We start from the raw sequence: 21310 nt of genomic DNA, 5'->3' as shown, positions 1-21310 counted from the left end.
TCTCCTGCATCTTACTTCTAACACAGACTGAAGTGTATGTATCCTTAATTGCATGTGTATCCTTAATGCATACTGCATTATCTAAATGTATGTAAAGCAGCTCACATTCTAGAATAAAAATGGTGACATCAGTTTTCTTTTACCAATTCTGTCATGGTTAGGAGATACCATAATCAGTGAATAAGTGCTGTATCTTTGCTTAGTTTACTTTTAATGCTACATAGTTTGAAATATTAGAGTTTGCACTAGTTCCGCTAGCAATAGTTTTTTCTATATTCTTTATATAGAAGATACTTTGAGAGGAAACATTCATTCTTTTGTACAGAGAACATTATTGTGGAATTCTGAATGCCACTGGTATGAATATCAGAGAGAGTAGCTTTAGATGCTTTTAGTGGATATGGTTAACTATAATATGTTTATTATAAAATGTTGATGTGTTTGATTCATATGCAAGTATAAATTTACAGGTTTCAGATATTAAAAGAGTCAAAGTCAATTTATTCAAATCCTTAAATGGCACAAAGTGTAAAATAATACAATATTAATTCCATAACTAATATTTTATCTATATTTATAGGTGTTACTACTCTAAATTTTGCGGGGTCAAAATACATTTCTCAGCAAGTATGGTTTGTGTCTTGTTAACAATACCAGCTAGTAATCAACTAATAAATAGGTTTCTGTAGGTTGCTAAAATCTTTTCATATATCCAAATATACAGTCCAATACAATGGAAGGCATTGATTTCAATGGATTGCCCAATTGAATGCCCATTTGTTTGAACAAGCAATTAAGAACAGTACAATGCCAACAAACTGCATTGGATTATGTATTCTGTTTAGGTTTGTTCACTTTTATAAGAACATATAGTTCTTGAAGAATGTACGTTCAGAATTATATTTCTTTCTATCCTCACCACCACATGTCTCAAAAAGTGTAGAGTACAACACCCCCACTAATATTTTTCAAAATTCATGTAGCTTTTGTTGCAAGGCAGAGGTGACACTTGTAAAGATTTGCCAACTTGTACAGTCTTTTGGGAACCAAAAAGATGTCTCTGTGCCATATTGGCCGAGGCTAAGCTTTTCCACCCACAGATCCAACATATATTAAACCACGATGAAAGAAAATGTATCTGTATAAATGGTCCTTGAATATAGTAATTGTTTTAGATGATATGTACCTAAAATGGTTCTCTTCTGATCAGCTTCCTTCCTTCTATCCAATATTTGCATCCCAAATTTAAAAAGCAAAATAATAATAAAAAATATATCCTTCTCCTTTTATCTCAAAGAGCAAATTTTAGGAAAGTAAAATATGAGTTGTCAAATACGTATGATTAATGAATAAAATTTAAAATTTGAAACATTTGAGAACTTTCAGTTACTTATGAATGTGATATGCTTAACTAAAGTGCTTAACACATGCTGATAGAAATTAATATCATAGCCAACCTTATTTTTGTATTATATTTGAAGAAGTGGGCATGTGCATAAACTGTGAGTACAATTAGTGTCAAGCAGATAAATCCACCTCTAATCCTGTTTATGCTCTACATCAGGCAGATGTGCCAAAATTGAGGTAGACAAGCTCTTGGCTTACAGTAATACTTTTAAAGAGCTATGCAGTATTGTTTTTGCCGAGGTCTTTCTTAATGTTAAGTGTGGTTAAAAAGAGAAGAAAACCTAATACAAGTGTAACCTACTTTATGAAGGTTTGTGGCCTACTCTTATGCTGACAACAAGAATATCAGGAAAAGTAAAGTAAATAGCATGATATCTAATGTGTACTTAAATCCTCTGCAAGAACAGATGGCACACTGTATTCTTCTAGGTAATACGAGAGGAGAGTTAATGTTTTGAAACAGCTAGGAATAATCAGTATCATACTAATGAATGGACAATTCTTGAATGGTAAAGAAAAGTTTGCAATATAGGTTTATAAGGTAGTTTTAATTAAAAGATTTAAAAAATCATTTTTTTAACTGAATGAGAAATTGATGGTGAAAGTCAATTCTTTCAGGTGAAGTTAAAAATTTTGTAATTTCCTTCTAATTAAAATTGTTTATAACTGTCTGAAATAAAATTGTGTAGCCATTTGAAATTTGTCTAACACTATGATGTCCTTGTTTGCAGAACAGTTGTAGAACTCTCAATTCCAAGTAGTAGTTTCCATAAGACCAATTACATTGCAACTTTGTAATACATTAACCACGATCAGCATTCTATTCTTTTTAATGGCTGACAAACAAGATCACTAGGAGTTTTTTTTGATGTGGCAGCAATACAAAACAACACAAGAGACATTCAATGTTTCTATGAACTTCATATAGTAAGGAGATTTTTTTCATGATTTTGTTGGCTGATCTTTGGCTACATCATTCAAACTGCAAGTAGATGAGTCTTAATGGATAAAATGTGTGTGAAAATCAGATTACTTAGGGATGTATTTCCATAAATACTGTTTATTTAGCATTTGTAAGAAACTTAAACATGTGCACTTACTCATTTGGGAACTAAATGTTCAGGAAACATTTGGTAAATTTTGTTCCTCTTCTGAATGAGTTTGAACCCTCTTTATTAAGAAGTAAATCCTTTGAACCTGAATCAGTTTGTGGTGTCCCAGACACTTATTCCTGAATTAATGAGGTTTATATGTTTTGTAGTTACTTCCAGTTCTTCATGATCTGATGGAGATCATTTCACAAGGATTGTCTGTCAATAACTGTCCCAAAGATGCTTTTTCTAAAAGGCAACTGAACTTTCTTGATTTTTTTTCCTGAACTGAAATTTTAAAACTGAAGAAGCTTGGATGAGAAGTGGACTATTTTCAAAGGAATAAAACAAGAAAGTCCAGCTGCTTTTTGGAAAAAGTATCTTACCCACATAATTGGAGAATCTCCAGAGACTGTCAGTAACTACCTCTTGTAAAACTTATGCTTGTGTCATCATGAGAATAAATAGCCCCCTAATGTTTCTATTGAGCAATCCAATGGTGTGTGTTTGTGTACAAATATATAGTACTCTCATACTTAGCTATTAAGAACTATACATGATTAAGCTGTATTTATTAATTTCTTTTTTTGCAGGTGGTTCTAGTATTGGTTTACAGGATAAAGAAGAATCTGTTGAAATGAAAGATGTATTTTCAATAAAATTGAAACGGCGTCGTTTTGCTGGGCAAGAAAAAGGAGGCATATTATTAGGAATTACTATTTTTGTGTGTCTAAAAAAAGAAGGCAATAAACTTAAAGATGCCACCATCAATCTAGGTAACATAAGTGAAGACTATTGTTACTTATGGTATAAGTCTTTGAAGACCATTTTGACGGGTAAGTAATTTTCATATTTTCAAAAGGTTTTCTGATTAAAAATATAATAGCAGTGTTACTGTTTTATCAAACAATATATTCTGCTGTCTATAGAGAGTCTCAGTTATCCAGGTCAGGGTTGTCCCAAAGGTGCATTTGTTAAAGAGGTAACTGGACTTTCTGGTTTTTCTTTGAAGATGTTTCACTTCTATCCAAGAAGCTTCTTCAGCTCTGACTGGATGCCATCATCCAGCCAGAGCTGAAGAAGCTTCTTGGATGAGAAGTGAAACTTCTTCAAAGAAAAACCAGAAAGTCCAGTTGTCTCTTGAAAAAAGCACCTTTGGGACAATACATTCTACTGACTTTAGAAGAATGTATGTCCAGGTAAAGATAATTAAGATTGTAATAATTTTCTTAGCTATCCAGTATATCTCCTATAACTGATTTGATTCATGGTGATATGGTTATTATGATTTTTATTGTTTCCTTGATATAGTTTTTACATGGTGAAATTACACAGATTTTATTTTATATATTTGGTTCATAGTTAATACTAAACTCTTAATTTATGTGCCTGAAACTCAGCTCTTTTCTCTGTCCCTGTGTTCAGCAGGAAATGAGAAACCTTTCCTTCTGTTTCATTAACTGCAGTTACTTGTTATTTCTGAATCTTGTAAAATTATATCATCTTCAGGGTATGCATTATTTCCCTGGATTGTTTTCCAAACCCATGGGTGGTTTTTTATTTCATTAAATTTTATTTTCATTGATTAGTAAAATACTAGTTGTGGCAATTGACGTGTTCACACCTGATGGGATTTACGTTTCTTGTCAAGATTTACTGTGCCTATACCTCCCTGTCTGTATTTCTGACCTCACAAATACAGGTAGATTCTCATTCTCCCCTGGACATCCACTGCAGCTCTACTCTTGGTTCAAATTGATTGGTACTTGGGAAGAGAAGGCATGTGATTGAACAAATGTGTTCTTGTTATACATCTCCCCTTTTGCCTAGGCAATAAATACTGCTATCAGTTAGCAGTGCTCTTCCATAATTTTGTACTAGTCTAATGGGCGGAAACAATTTGCTTAGGAAAAGAACCTGCAAGCTGCATCCAGAATTCATTGTTCTCATATTAAATTGAATGAGAAACTTATAGTGGAAAAACTTCCATTCTCCTTACAGCCATACTGGTAGGATGAGAGGTGGTTTCTCACCACCTATACCCATAGTGTTACATTATAGTTTAGCAGTAATGATAAATTATAGTTTAATGATAATGAACTATGTTTATATTATCATGCCATATCAAATTAGTCCAATATATGCAAAAATCTTTTGTCCTTGCACACAGTCACTTTGTCTCAAACAATTTTCGCTTGCTCTAAAATTGGTACTCATGGTTTACCTACAGGTAATGGATTATCATTTAATGGATGTTCACAAAAAGAGGCCTGACAACCCAGGGAAAAAGATTAGATATAATTCTGTTGTTTTTGATGCAGCTAGGTGGGCTTTTAGTGAATTCTATTTAGGTGCGGTGCTGTTGTAGCTTTTAAAATTTATTCCAATTATTTTTGTATTTGTTCTATGCTACCGTTTTAGAATTAATCTTTTAAACTGTTTTAAAAATGGTTAAGCTGATTTGCAAACCCCCTTTTTGTTTTGAAAAAATGAATGTCTTATTTATTTTTAAATGATAAGGGAGATTGTATCTGACTTGGGCAACATTTTATAAACAATGTTTCCCATGAATTAATTTTTATTGTGAAGCCATCCTTATAATAACTAGTTCATTGTTGTAACTGAGTTAGTACAGTGTTGATTTATTTATTTAGTTGTTCATCCATCCGATTTGACTCCAAGTGATTCCACACAGCTCAAAAATTAAAAAAACAGCAGGAAAAAACACAATAAAAAAGAATAGAAGAAAAATAATTATTAAAAAAGATAATTATAACTACCGATCCAAAAATCCAGACAACACACCAATACATATGCAAAATATTACAACACCTCAAATAAGAAGTCTCCATCTCCTCCATCCCAAGGTTTGGGACAACAAGATTTTCAGGGTCTTTCAGAACATCACCAGGATTATTTTTGTTTGTTTCAGGGTTCTATTTATTAATTGACAATACAGGTTTTTTAATCTCTACATATGAGATATAAAGGAAATGGGGATTACTTTTTGGAATGACTGTCTTTCTAAAACATTTCTCACTATTCCCATAAATCAAGATCTGTAATGCTATAAATATTTGACAACAGTAATTTGATATCCTAGAAAAAAATATGATAAACAATATTTTTGTTATCTTTTGGTCCAAAGGCCAAAAGCAAATTTAAGAATAAAATTAAAATAGTATAACCTGAGTAAGAAAAATTTAAAATTATGTTACAAATTATATACTGTTAAAAGTAAGATAGAATTAAAATGTTTTACCTCCTTTTTTAAGTGATTAGGTTTATAGTCCTAAGGGAGAGAATTGTATAACTGGGAACTGTACCAAAAAACCTCTTCTGCATCCTTGATCATTCCTGCCATTTCCTGATAGCATTTTGTGATTGTGGTACTTTGGTTGAACTTTATTAATACTGCTTTAATACTCAGAATTGTGTTCTCATTTATTGAGCTCTTCTTTTTTTGCTAATTTCTTTTCTTAATTTTTCAGTATTCCAAGTACTGAAATAGAATCATACATAGTTATATAAACAGGTACTTTATATTACCTGACCTTCAGTATTTCATTTTGTATCAAAAGAGTGATTATTAATTTGATAGTATATATTATTATTATTATTATTATTATTATTATTATTATTATTATTATTATTTAGATTTGTATGCCGTCCCTTTCCGAAGACTCGGGGCGGCTCACAGCAGTAATAAAAAACACAATAGTAATGGAACAAATCTAATATTAAAAAACATATAAAACCCTATCATTATTTAAAAAACCAAACAGCACATTCATACCAAACATAAAACAAAGTATAAAAAAGCCTGGGGGAAAGGTGTCTCAACTCCCCCATGCCTGGCGGTATAAGTGAATCTTGAGTAGTTTACGAAAGACAAGGAGGGTGGGAGCAGTTCTAATCTCCGGGGGGAGTTGGTTCCAGAGGGTCGGGGCCACCACAGAGAAGGCTCTTCCCCTGGGACCTGCCAAATGACATTGTTTAGTCGACAAGACCCGGAGAAGGCCAACTCTGGGACCTTATCGGTCTCTGGGATTCGTGCGGTAGCAGGCAGTTCTGAAGGTACTCTGGTCCACTGCCATGTAGGGCTTTAAAGGTCATAACCAACACTTTGAATTGTGACCAGAAACCGATCGGCAGCCAATGCAAGCCACGGAGTGTTGAAGAAACGTGGGCGAATCTTGGAAGCCCCACGATGTTCTTATTAGGTCCATGACTGTCTAATGGCATTGTAAAAATAGATGTTGAACTATATCTGCATGTAATCAGATTGTTATAAATGTTGGTTTTATACTAAAAAACATAAAAATAAAAATGAAAGCTCTATAATTAAAATTAAAGATTAAACCTTCTGATATGAAGGATTCTGTTATATCTTACAACCAGTTTCTTACAAAAAACCTAAGACATATATTGTATCTTAAATATTCATCATATTGGTTTTGCACATGTCCCAAAGTTGAAACTATCTAGAGACAATAATAATACTTTTGTTGATGAATAATAGTCTATTTTGTTAATATTTTTTCCTTTATTTTAAGATGACAGGTATTAATGTATCAAAGATGATCGTGTTGAACTTTGTTATGATTTAATGTTCATTGATTATGCTTTGATACTTAGTGTAGTGTACATTGATATGTCCCATTAACAGTTTTCAAAACTTTTAAATTAAAACTAGGATTTACAGTTCACTGGGATATAATTCTAAATATATTATGAAAGATAATGTTGATTGTTTTATGAAATACTGCTATAAAACATTAAAACTAGAATAGGATAGTTTCAATGCTTTCATTGTATCTGTGATAAGGGCTCCTAAGATGAAACTACAGTATATTGTTTGTCCTAACTTTCCAAATTTGATTTCTAAAACAAAACATGTTAGCAAAATGGTCTTTTCAGAATAAAAGTGGAATGGTTATGGATATGAGCAAGTGTTATTGAATCTCTTTTATAGAACGTTTCCCACACTGAGCTTTAATACGGGTGTCTAAAGCTTCATGCATGAAGAGTTAATTATCCTATTAATGTTATACATTAACAGTTGTACATCAACTATGTTGTATCTCTAGTTAGCATGAAAACTGTTTATTCGTGTCATTATTACAGTCTCCACGTAGCAGTTTTCTTATTGCTAGTATAAAAGATTAATAATATATATGACAGTGACATCACTTTGGGCTCCGAACTTTGGTAAACATAAACCTGCTGCCATAAAACTAAATACTGAAAGCAGCACAGATGTGTGTCTGACGGTAGCGTCCCTGCTGGCCTAGGAGTCTTTGTTTTGAGAACACCCTGATTAACCCCTACTTTTCATGGTTCATTGATTCATTCACTGATAGATCAAGTTTAAACTAGTGCATATTAGCACATTTGTTACCAGCAGAGGAACAGTTGGCTATTCTCTACAGAAGCACTACTTCAGTTTAGGGAAGAAAGCTACAATAAACTCTTAAAATAAATGTAGGTTATGATGCTATCAAACCTGTACAGTACCTTCTATATGTTTGCAGAGAGAGCTGAAACACTTAACGCTTAATATTTAAACATGCTAAGTTTTTTAAATTAAAAGTTGGCCGAATAATCTCATTGGGGAAGAGGAAAATATGTTAGATGATTTCATGAAGTATGTCAGGTAGAGCCACTTTTGAGATAGGCAGCTATAGAAAGCAAATAAATTAGGGAATGCTCAGAGTATTATTGATACTTTGATGAGATATTTGCTGATTTAAAATTATTAGCTAATCAGACTAAGAATAAGCCTTGTGTCTGCAAAATCCTTCCCTTGCCCTTCATTTAGATTTTTAAATGAAATGACTGAAGGAGCTTACACAAGTAATAAGAAGGGCAGACCTCTGTTGTCATCTCCATGCACTAATTATTGTGTTAGGACCTTAGTTCCCAAATCTAGAACTGTTTTGTATGGTTCCTAATGTTCATTTGATTCGAGTTCACTCAGTCCTTCCCTGCTCATTTCCTTAACCCAAAATCTAGGTACTGCCTCAGACAAACCTTATTTACAATCCACTCCATTTGTTGTGGAGAAAGACAATTTTCCCACATTTAGAGATGCAGAGATGAGTACGAGAGCCTCACATGTTGTGTCACCCTCCATACATGAGAGTGATTGTCTGTCGCAGACAGTTTCTTTATTGTCTTCTATTTCTTTATTGAAAGCTCTTCAATGTATTATAAACATTGCTTTTTCTAGAGTCTTTAATTGTGCGACCACTTCAAGAGATAAAACAACCTGCCTGGTACAGATCATTTTTATGTAAGGCAGATAAAGGAGTAAAATGGAATTCCCAATGCTTTTCATAGTACTGGAAGAGGCTTAATTAAGTTTGTCTGACTGGTTAATGCTTATCTGAAATGGGCAATTTTAGACTTGCAAACTCTACTTGGATTTGTTTTTTGTGTAATTGGAACAAATGACAGATTCTTCAGTTGGAATTAGTCAAATGATGTAGACCTAAAATTCATCATCGCTGCATAAATTTATTCTGAAAAAATAACAAAATAAAATGGAACTCCCAGTTCTTCAAAAACAGTCATGTTCCTGATTATCTTAGGGTTTTCTTCATTTTTGAGTTATTTTAGAGTCCGTATATTTGGAAGGAATATTACTGAAGCTATGAGATACTTGGAAATAAGTGACAAATTATCCTGAGAGCTATCAGTAAATTGAAAAATACTTTCTGCTTGTCCCACAAATGTATAGGCTTTAAGACTGTAGGCCCATCTGGATTTTAGGGTAAGAGAAGAAGAAACAACTGACCTAGCTGAATGCTTGAACCAATAAATTAATAAATTGTGGACCAATAAATTAAATAGTGATTTGGACTGCTTTATAAAGCAAAATATAAATAAGCATTCGAAAACGAAAAATTCACACATGACAATTATGAATACATGTGGAAGATTGGTAACACAAACTTAATGGATGTGAGATAAGAGGGACAGGACTCTCCTGTAGAATCAATCATTTTCTGTGAAATAAACAGAGAAAATGCATTTAACATTAAGCAATTAATTCCTTAATTAAGGAACTAAGAGCACCAGAACTTGTATTCTTGAACCACATCATCTGCACATTTCTCTTTAGAGAATAAATCTTGATGCACCACAAGCCACATCATCCTTACAAAAATGAGAATGTCAAGTATAATCTGTTACAGAATGTATAGGCAAAATAATCAAAGGAATTTATAGGTAGACCTTGACCTACCACCATTCATTTAGTGACTGTTTGAAGTTACAGTGGCTCTGAAAATAGGTCTTATGACAGGTTTTCATACTTATGATTGTTGCAGCATCCCCATGGTTGTGTGACCAACATTTGGTTGCTTAGCAACTGGCATGTGTTTGACGGTTGCAACATCCCGGAGTCATGTAACTATCATTTCTAACTTCCCAGCCAGATTCAGACAAGCAAAATCAATGGGAGAAGCCAAGTTTGTTTAATGACTGTATGATTCCCTTAACAACTGCAGTGATTTGCTTAACAACTCTGGTAAAATGAGGCACAACTCACTTGAGAACTGCCTTGCTTAGCAATGGAAATTTTGGGTTTAATTGTGACTGTAAGTTGAGGACTACCGGTATTATTCTGATGATTGAAGTAGAATTTCTTAAATTGTTTAGGTTACAATAGGTCCTCAGATTAGGATCAGTTGTCACTATATCCATCCAAATTGAAGGGCGCACTTAAGATGCTTTTAAAGAAAAATTCAAACAAGATTAATGAATTGGACGTGATTGCAGGTAGCATCTGTACACACAATACCATAATATAGAACTCAAAAAGCAGGGAAAGTACTTTCAGTACTGGATTTAATTTATTTTTCATATCATTTCCTCTCATAATGCTAAGATAACACTTTCTTATAAATCTATAACTTGTCCTGGCAATTAATAAAACTGAAGGATCAACTTTGGATCACATAAACAGTAACTGGCATTTATACTGGATAGTTCAGCACAGTTAGCATTGTATCTTTTCAGACAAAAGCTTGGAGAAGAACAGGAAGTCAGAACGTACCAACATTTGTGTATAGAAGAAGAAACTATGCCAATTGCATATCCTATGAACAGTCACTCCTAGATGTTCACAGCTAGCACAACAGGCAGTAACAATTCTGGGAAGGTCTGAACAAAGGGCATGGTAGCAGAGAAAGATTGCTTTCTCAAAACTTAACTATTTATGAATCAACAATTTCAAGATTTAAAAAATATGAATGTGAACATTTCTATTCTACTTGGGCAACTTTTTTTCACGACTGTAGTTGAACTGTAATAATATTGTATTATAATTATAGTACAAAATAGAAAAAAATGAATTGTTTCATTATAGCTTTTATGCTTATTTCTTTGTTTGGAAAGTTAACTTTTATACTGTAGAAGAAATGCCCTTTTGCTTTTGTGAAATCCCCCCAGAAATAAATATAAATAGAATTTGGGATGAATGAAATTAATTTTGAAATAAGGATAATTAATAGATTATTTTAAAAAATTAAACAGGAAAATAACCTCAAATTTTATTTTTATTTCAATGTGAATAAAATTGGTTTGATTTTTGCATATCCTTTTGCCCTGTGCCCCCTTTTAAAATCTTTTAATCAAGGGCAGATTTCTATTGCACCTGCTCCTTCTGTGTGCCATGATACATAATCTGTAAATCCTGAAAATTGTAGTATCAAATCTCTACACCAACTGTGAAGGAGTACTATTATCAAATCCTTGCTGAGAGGCACTTCCTCTTATTCTCCCAGGAGACAATTCTCTTCTCAATTTATCACTCTCCCTCTTTCAAGTTTGAACTGTGACCTAAAATCTTTTTTTTATTATAGCTGCTGCATAATGCTCTTGATGGTGACTCACTTAAAGTAGGTATTGTCAGCTACAAACACACAAGTGGGTCAGTGCTCTAGTTGTATCAGGATTATTTACTCAGGATTATACTCAGCTATACATTTCCACCCCATGCCCACTCAGTGAAGCAGTGGAAGTAATGTGCCGGTGTCTGGAGGCTGTTAGGGTTTGGATGGGTGTTAACAGGCTCAGATTCAACCTCGACAAGACGGAGTGGCTGTGGGTTCTGTCTCTCAAGGACATGTCCATCTGTCCGTCCATTACCCTGGGGAGGGACTTTTGAACCCTCATAGAGGTCCGGAACTTGGGTGTCCTCCTTGATCCACAGTTGACTTTGAAACATCGTCTTTCAGCTGTGGCGAAGGCGGCATTTGCCCAGGTTCATTTGTTGCACCAGTTGTGGCCTTATTAGGACAGGGACTTTTTGCTCACAGTCACTCATGCCCTTATCACCTCAAGGTTCGACTACTGCAATGCTCTCTACATGGGGCTAAAGAGCAGCTGTCTACGTGTTCGGAAACTGCAAATTGTGCAAAACGCAGCTGCGCAAGTGGCCATTGGCCTTTCCAGGTATGCCCATGTTTCTCCAGCACTCCGCGGACTGAATTGGCTGCCAATTGGTTTCCGGAAACAATTCAAAGTGTTGGTTATGACCTACAAAGCCCTACATGGCATTGGACCCGATTACTTGCAAGACCACCTCCTGCCGTATAAGTCCCAGCGACTGGTCAGGTCGCACAAAGTTGCTCTCGTCCAGGTCCCATCAACGAGACAATGTCACCTAGCGGGGCCTAGGGGAAGAGCCCTCTCTGTGATAGTTCCGGCCCTCTGGAATCAGCTTCCCCCCAGAGATTCACACTGCCCCCACCCGCCTTCCGCAAGAGTCTTAAGACTCATTTATGCCGCCAGGCTTGGGGCTATTAGACTCTAGTCCCCTGGCTGGCGAATGTGATGTATGCCTGTTGTGTGAATGGTAATGATTGATTTTAATATTATTGGTGTTTTTAGAGTAACTAGTTTTAATTCAATTGGATTAGGAAGTTCACATTGTTTTTATATTTTTTAAGCCGCTCCGAGTCCTCAGAGAGGGGTGACATATAAATCCAATGAATAAATCCTTCCCCTCACCCCCTGCCATGGTTATGAAGAACTCTTAAAAGCTGCATGGTTCCAGAAATGCATAAATGTCTGCTTGTTTCCTATGAAACTGTACTTCCTGTTATCAAAGGTGCTGTGACATTTGTTTGTTTTTAGGGTTTCCAAATCGGCCAAAGTCATTAAAAGTATTTATCAATCCAATTAGCCATAAAAAAGAAGCTACTCGGATTTATTATGAGCAAGTTTCTCCCCTCTTCAAACTGGCTGACATCGTGACTGACGTTACTGGTAAGATGCTTTAGAGACTTTGGTTTAATCCATTAGTACAATGCATGACTGACTAATACTGGAGATATTTGTGTTTCAGTGGACAGGCTGTGACAAAGTATGTCCTACTGAATTTTATAGGGATTATTTTGGAAAAGCAATACTAGGAAAGCAGTTTTTCAATCTAGAGGCCTATTTGCATAAATCCACCCCCTATTGAACAGAGCACATTGCTTATCAGATATGGGACTGGTGTTCTGTGGAAGTCCCTTTGCCTGTTTTTGTTTTAAATATTTTCATTTTGGAAATACGATGCTGGTTTCAATATGTATTGAATATTAGAAAAGCCATGTTTTCTCATCAGGAGATATTTCCTTACCTAAACAGAGAAGCCGAGTGACCACAAGTGGATAAAAAAACAGTGGGAGTGGAAGCAACTGCTGACGTCCTGCCAGCTTCCCTATTGAATTACCATGTAGGAAGCTGGCAGAGAGCATTCAAAATCTCCGTTCCTCCCTCCCTCCTGGGGGCAGTTGGGTGGATAGTATACATTGGGAATAGTGCAGGGATTCCTTTCTCCCTCTTCCTCCCTCTCTTCCCTTCCCATCAGGAGGGTAACTGGCTATAGTTGGATGGGGAGAAAGTGGTGGATTGTGTGAGGGGCTGGGAATTGACGTGGAATGTTGAAAATGGTCATATAACTACAGCAGCAGCCCAGCAGGACTGAAGCAGCCACAACTTAACCAAATTTCATTCTCTTGGGAGCCACGTACCCTAGGACACATTCTGTAAATTAGTTCCTTTGAGGTACCGTATTTTTCAGAGTATAAGATGCATTGGAGTATAGGACACACCTTAATTTTGGGGGAACATAACAAGCAAAAAGCAATTTTGGGCATTTAACTGGAGTGGGTGGGGTGGGAAATGATTTCTCCACCCCTGGCCACGAGTGGAAGTGAAAATCCTTGCCACCTGGAACCACCCAAAAATGCAGTGTGCCTAAAACCTCTGAAGGGTGGCAGATGGACGGGGCTATATTCGGAATATAAGATGCACCCAGTTTTTGACTCTCTTTTGGGGAGTCAAAAGGTGTGTCTTATATTCTGAAAAATATGTGTACCTTGGTTCAAAAATGGCATGTCCCTTGTTACAGCTGGTTTAATCTACTGTGGTGGATAACATTAATTACTAGTTTTAAAGTAGAAGTGAATTTTTTAAAACTGAGACGTTCACATTAAATATATGCCATATATAAAAATTTGGTGATATCTAATAATAATTCAAAGAATACTGCTGGTTTTATTGGCTAGCACTCCTTCAGGAGAATTCAACAATTACAAGGACTTCAGGTTTATTGAACTAGTTATTTTTACAACAGTATAATTTGATCATCATATATTGACAATCACACAGAAATATATTCTTCCAAAAGTAAGAATAGTGGACTACTTAAACATGATTTAAAATAATACTTTTTTTACATATTTGAGTGTGTTGTACAATAAAAATAAGTTAACTAGACTACATTTTTGGTGCTTTTAGGGTTAACTAGATTATAATAAATGTTTGTGGTTTAAAACTTTGTAAAGCATGCAACCATGGAAATAACTCAATTCTGAAGCTTTGTTGGTCCAGGCAGCTTACTTTGGCAGATTTGATTACTTTTACTTCCTGGAGCTTCCCTAGGATGAGTCATAATTAAAAATAACAATATTTCCTGCTTCATATGCAATAACAAAGCTGAGTTAATTGAAAAAAAGAACAAATACTTCATATCTTATTGCACAACTAAAATGGACCTGTATTTTAAAGTGTAGCAATAATGAGTTGTAAATCCCGTTGCTACTGGTTCACTCATGGCCACACTCGCGGAGAAGTATCCCGGCGAGTAGGCACGGCCTATCGCCGCCGCCACTACCAGTTTGCCAAACCAGGAGCAACCCACCACTGATCATGTTCCAGCGTACTCTACTGTATCTCATTGCAGTGATAACTTTTTTGTTTTGTATTGCTTTCTATTTCTTCTCTTTGATTCAGTAAAAGAAAAGGATGTATGCCTTTGTTAAATTTATTATTCAATAGATTGGAATGTATCATTCAGTCTACTGAACATTAAGGTCTATGATTTAGGCAACTAAACCAGTTCGATGTCATTGTTAAGGCACTAGGTTAGAATGGGTGAGTTACCTAGGAGCAATCCCTCTCTCTGGGCTCCAGGAAACAAGCAATGGCAAAAATCTTGCCAAGAACACTGCAGGGACTAGTCAAGGCAATTGCTAGGAATCAACACTCTCTTGATGGTGCACACATACAGATAATGGGAAGGTTGGAGCTATAAATATATCTTCCCAATGTTTATGTATCCTAGTGATACATAAAATCACTGTGTTGTTATTTCAATGCTCTATCAACTCATCTGCTCAGATTTGAAGTATGCACAGAGAATGATAGCGTCAAAGTGCTGCATCTGGGCTTTGCACAGTATTAACTCTGGCCTTTAAGATTTGGATATGGTGTGACACATGCATAATTTAATTGATGTTATTTTATACAATAATGTGTTTTCTCACCGTTAAGAATATATTTACTATAATAAATTAGGTGACCTGTAAAAATAAATCATATGCAATTAGTAAATTTATTAAAGTATAACAACTAAATATATTAAAGCATGTTAACACTGGGATTTTACACTGATGCATCATTTATCCAGTGAATTTAAACATCAACAAAAACACTGGAAATGATGGAACGTACTACACCAAAGACCGCTAAGAATGAAATATTAATGTAACCTTGGATATAGTAATGTACATTGTTACACAAAAAAATCCATCTGGAATTGTCGTATCAGTCACCAGAAACCTTTGATGAGTGGATACAGCTGGGCTGCCTCTTCTGGCAACCATGGCCCAGAAAATTGTACATGTGGTTATAATACTTTATACCATCTGCATTATGCCACTTTATTCTTTATTTGCTGGTGTTTATTGTACTGCACATAATAGCAACCAACAGCAGCAATATACATTTAAAAATTCATTTCCTCTGAGGCCACAGATTCTGATGTGTATGTGATCCATCAGCTCCTTATGTTATATTATTTTGTTACTAGGTCCCCAGCTTTATTCTTTCCATATTTCATTTGTTCAAATTGAGGCAAAGATTTATATTTTATAAAGTAATAACTAAGATAATGGGACTATGTGTGATAAAGCTACTTCTATTAGAAATAATATCTATTTTTCCTTGTTATTAAAGAGCAAATAAGATCCACAAACAAGAGGCAGGTGCAAAAAGTTGCATTTATCATGGAAGTTTATAGTGTCTCAGGATTCTTTTAATTTAGAAATATGTTTTCTAATATATTACAGGAGTTAAATTGAACTCATTGCTCATTATCCGAGATAGTCTGTCAGTTAAAATTTCAACATTTCAGTACCAAAATTCTAATAGAAGAAACCATTCTGTAGTTGGAAGAAATTATATAGATTGGTTAAATAATTAAGTGTTAGAAATTCTTGCCAATAGGCTTTAATCAACCTATCAATAATGGTGTACAAAATGTCTTGAATTACACATTTCCATTTTGAAACCATTGTTTCAAATTTAGACTAGCTGCTTGCATTTGAAATAGGTGGTTTTGATTTTTGGGGGTTAATATTTTAATCTCTGAATATTTAAAATACCCCAACATGGTTAAAATATCCCATCCTTAATGTGAAACAGCTATTTCGAATGCCTTATATAAGAAAGAAACCACCAGGAGACATTGCTGAGGATATGTTATAACTGGGGCTATAATGGGCAAAAGGCTATTCTTTTGCAAGGAAGGCTATTCTTTCTATTCTTTTTCTTATTCATTCGCTTGTCATTCCTTGGTAGGTAGCACTACCTTCAGCAGAGCATCTGATGATGGTTTGTTCAGGTCTGTGGGCATGCAGAAGCAAACAATATTTCAAATTAAGCTTGGTTGAAACTTGGTAATCTTTTTCTAAGGAATGGTAGAAGAGGGAATTCATTGAGTCCCCAGCAAGTCTCTGGAAAGCGATTCTAAGAATTGTGGGTGAATATACATGTCCCAGCATAATGTTGCAGGATCCAATCTGAGTCAGCCACCAGGACCAAAGGTTTTGTCTTCTAAGCTTTCACACTCAGGTTGCAGGGAACTTCTGTATGTGCTCTGGCTGCTCACTGTATGTGGTATTTATATGATGGCTGTTGTGTGTTGTGCAAAGTTTTTTAAATGTAGATTGTGTTTCATAGCCAGCCATCAATGCCCCAATCTCCATCTAAAAAGCTGCACACTACAGCCACCATATAAATGTCACACAAAGAACAGTCGAGAGTGCACAGAGAAGTTCCCTGAGGAGGAGCTCCAGCATGAGCCTAAAAGCTTGGAAGTTAAAACCTCTGGTCCTGATGACTGGCCCAGATTGGATCTTCTAAGACTTGTCTATCTTTAAGAACAGGGGTGGGCAATTAATTTTGCCATGGGACCGCATGAGAAATTGGGATGGTTTTAGAGGGCCAGATTAATATAATTAACTCAGTTATTGGGTAGAACTGAGTTAATTATATTATAATTATAAATTATAATTATATATTACATTACATTACATTATATTATATTATATTAATATAATTATATATAATTGCCCACCCCTTCCCTCCTTGTTCCTTCCATTTCTCCTTCCTTCCTTCCTTCCTTCCTTCCTTCCTTCCTTCCTTCCTTCCTTCCTTCCTTCTCCAGATGGAGAGAAGCTTCTGTCTCTCTGAATTTCTCTGCCTTTTACTTCTGCTTTTGGGCAGTTCTTTACTTCTCTTTCAAAATATTCCTTTCAGGTGCTTCTCTTCAACTGACCTACATTGTCAGTTGAGAAAACATAGTGGAGGCTTTGCCTGAAAGTAGCTTTGGATTCCTCTTCTTCCTCCTCCTCCTCCCCTTTTTCCCCTTGAGAGGTGGAGTGGGGGGTTTGCTTTAAATTTCTTGGAAAGGCTAATGAAACTAATGAACAATTAAAAAATGAGCATTTATTGGACTTTTGCAAAAGGGCATGGAAAGAGAATTTCTCCTTCCTTCTTTCCTCCCTCCATTTCTCCTTCCTTCCTTCCTTCCAACCTCCGTGGGCCGGTCACAGACAGCGGGCGGGCCACATCTGGCCCCCGGACCGCACTTTGCCCAGGTCTGTTTAAGAAGCTCAATACTATTTAAATGGGCATCAATTGTTCTAGTTTTACAATAAATTATGGGGTCTTTCTTTTTACATAGTTACTGAATACGAAGGCCACGCTCTTGCACTGCTCAAGGAATGTGACCTAAATTCTTTCCATGGGTAAGATTTTTTTTAAAACCACCTTCTTACTGTAACGATACTGTTACTTTGAGCAAAAGGCTGAGAAGAGCACCAGTCTTTTAAAAAAAATAATTTGTGAAATATGTGCATTTGTTTCTTTGTTTATACCCTGTCCTTTTCTGGCAGGCCTGGGGCCACTGATCTCATGGTCGCAACTGGCGAGATCGGACTATGAAATGATATGAAGGAGTTTTAAACTGCTTTTAACGCTTAATGTTTTGATGTCTATAATGTTAAGGATGGTACAATGTTCGTTTTAAGATGTTTTTGTCTGTTAGCCGCCCAGAGTCCTTCGAGAGTTGGGTGGCATATGAATACAATAAATTAATGAATAAATTGTTCCAGAGGGTCAGGGCAGGGAAGGACTCCCACAGAATTGGCCTGCTTTGGCCTATCATCCTTCTGAAGTTCCTAGGGGAGAAGCCACAGAGCATACCTTCCTGGGCTACTCACACAGGACTGAAATATTTCATTCACAAAGGACTTTTCATAGACATTGTGGATTTAACCTCTATAGGGCTTCACCAAAAACAATCAGCCTTCAGAATTTTGGGCCTGGGTTGTAAGTACCTTTCGGAAGGTTTGTTGCAACTTGGAATGGTTGCTAACAGACTCATTGTAAGACAAGGACTACCAATATTGGTAGTCTTCAGAAGCTGTCTTGAAATACTGAGGGGCTTGTTTGTTAGGGCCTTATCCTCCTCTAGCATAGACTGCAAGACTGTATCAGTTGAAGCCTGGCAAAGAATCTTTCCAGTAGTCAGGTAAGAGCTATGAATTTGGGAGACGCTTTAGCTGCTGTTCTGCATGTTGAGGGAAAAAGCAATCCCATTTAGGACCAGCATCAGACCTACTAGGGAGTTGGGGTCATCTTAGCCATCCTTCTCCAATAGAATGATGCCCACCTTAAATAGAGGCACTAGATGACATTCTGCCAACCCGGTAAAGTTGTGGAAGCACTGATGCTTTGCTGCCTTTATCACTACAGTACAGGCCTTAACTTCGCTTTTAAGAGCAGAAGTTCTCCTGAAATAGTTTATAGTTATAATATGTGATGTTAAAAACTCATGCAATGATAAAAGGGGGCTCAGCTGAATGTCCCCATGTAGTCACTATTATAAGTCATAATTGGTTAGAAAGCAATCTTCTACTGAGAAGAATTTCAAAGTTTTTCGAATAATGTATTAGAGCAGCAGCGGCCAACCTTTGCGGCTGGGCAGCGTGGTTAAGGTGGGGGGAGGGGAACTGAGCTACGTGAGTGGCAGGCCAATGGGCATGCAGCCCTTGCATGAGTGATGGGCCGGTGTGAGCGGCGGGCTGGTGCATATGCAAGTGAGTGTGTATGGGCACACTCCAGCCAGCTACTCATGGAGCCCAATTCTGAATAGGCCACAGCCTGGTAGTGGATCCCTCTATTAGAGCTCAGGTTCAGAGAAAAATTCAACAAGTGTCTGCAGAAATGAAAGGCTAATAGAATCTGACCCTGCCTCATTTATATTATCATCTGCTTAGATTTGCAAATGTTTTCAACAGTATGCTATATAGTTTGCATGCCCTTTTGGCAAATTATTAAAAGGGAAAATGTTCCAGAAATAAAAGAGATCAGGAAGATATCTCCCTAAACAACTTTTGACTCTTATTTGATATATTGTCTAAGGCATTTCATCTGGTAGATTTCATGCCTTTTTACAAATATTTAATAATGATGAGTTTTTGAAAAATTAATTACTGTCACAAACGAGATGGCTTTTTAATTAAAACAAGAACGGTATTTCATATAATTCATTATTAGGATGCAATGCAGATTGATGCAGTCTTCGGAGAGGGGCGGCATACAAATCCAAATAATAAATAAATAAATAAATGGTGGAGAAAAATGGGGAAAAAAGGATTGCAAAGGAGGAAAGGATGATTTAAAAGACCAACAACAGGTATATAGGGTGACTGTTCTTATCAGACTGCACTAATAAACAAAAATTGAGGTGGAAACTATTTTCTCTGTAGAGATAAAAATTAAACTTGGCTAATAAGTTATCTGAAAAAGATAATAGATTTCTAATAATGTTTAATGCTTGACTCTAAATCACCTTACATGTATTATTTCATTACTTCGTAGGGTGGTTTGTGTTGGTGGAGATGGCACTGTCAGTGAGATTGCTCATGGTCTTTTGGTTAGAGCCCAGATGGATGCTGGAAAGAATTGTGATAATGCATTTGTACCAGTTAAATCGCAACTTCCACTTGGGATAATACCAGCAGGTGAGAGTACATGCAGGTAGTTACTAATAGGAAGAAGGTGTAATGAATAATAATCTCTATTAGAATTTAAATAGGTATTATGATTTGCACATTGTTTTCTTACTTTTTGCTTCCGATGAATCCATGATACATGGGTTATCTTGTTAATTCAGTAGCTGTGGGAATTATTTTCTTTGTCATTCTCATTTGTCATTTAAGCAGGAGTGGGCTACTGCCTGGACGGGGTGGGGGGACGGGATGCAGTGGGGTAGCGAAAATGGAGCTCCACCCCAGAGCACCCAATTTGCACTGAAAGATGTTGAAAGAAAATGCAGGGTGTCCTGTATAAGCCACGCCCACAGTATTATAGTAAAAAAATTGGTAGTCCTTCACTGCATTTAAGTATGGTTACTATAAAATCAATCCTTGCCTTTAATGTAAGAACCGTTTATGTAAGTACTGTGTAGCAAATATACTGGCTACTATGTCACTTTATGAACAAAGCTGAAGAGATAGCAAACCTGAATCATCTTGGTTAATTGTTGAAATATCCATGTGCATAGAGATGGCAACTCTGAGAAGATCCCTCTAACAGCCTAAACTATCTCTAGAGGTCAGATAATTCATATTACATATGAACTATAATAATTATATAGAACCAATGTTTATGCGCTATGTCATCAGTTCAAAAGTAAAATTTTAACATAAAGAGAAGCGTGCCATTCTTTCTCCCTTTTCTCTACATGTCATCATATCATCTCTGGAAGATCAAAGCTCTCTGGAGCATATTATGATACAAATAGGGAAATGAAATCAGTGTTCCTGGAGATGATACACATCTTTCTCTGTTTTGTGCATTTTCAATTGACAAATAAAGGTATTTTCTGAGTAAGAATAAAGTGATTACTGGGTAAGGAATGTGAAATTATGTAAATTATAAGAAAGAAAGTAACCGATCAA

At 35.8% G+C, this 21310-nt stretch overlaps 1 protein-coding gene across 2 annotated transcripts in view; it reads left to right on the top strand.

Annotated features, from left to right (window-relative positions):
- CERKL (CERK like autophagy regulator) overlaps positions 1-21310 on the top strand; it is a 48882-nt gene that overhangs the window by 7766 nt on the left and 19806 nt on the right. For both annotated transcript variants that reach the window (XM_070731875.1, XM_070731876.1), the window contains exons 2-5: positions 3092-3334; positions 12645-12776; positions 18028-18091; positions 20229-20371. In XM_070731875.1, coding sequence (XP_070587976.1) covers positions 3092-3334; positions 12645-12776; positions 18028-18091; positions 20229-20371 — 582 coding nt within the window. The remainder of the gene's footprint in view (positions 1-3091; positions 3335-12644; positions 12777-18027; positions 18092-20228; positions 20372-21310) is intronic.

Source organism: Erythrolamprus reginae, chromosome 1, assembly GCF_031021105.1.
Source record: "Erythrolamprus reginae isolate rEryReg1 chromosome 1, rEryReg1.hap1, whole genome shotgun sequence".
Classification (NCBI taxonomy): Eukaryota; Metazoa; Chordata; class Lepidosauria; order Squamata; family Dipsadidae; genus Erythrolamprus; species Erythrolamprus reginae.
The sequence above is the reverse complement of the archived record's forward strand: the minus strand, read 5'-3'. Positions and strand labels throughout refer to the sequence as shown.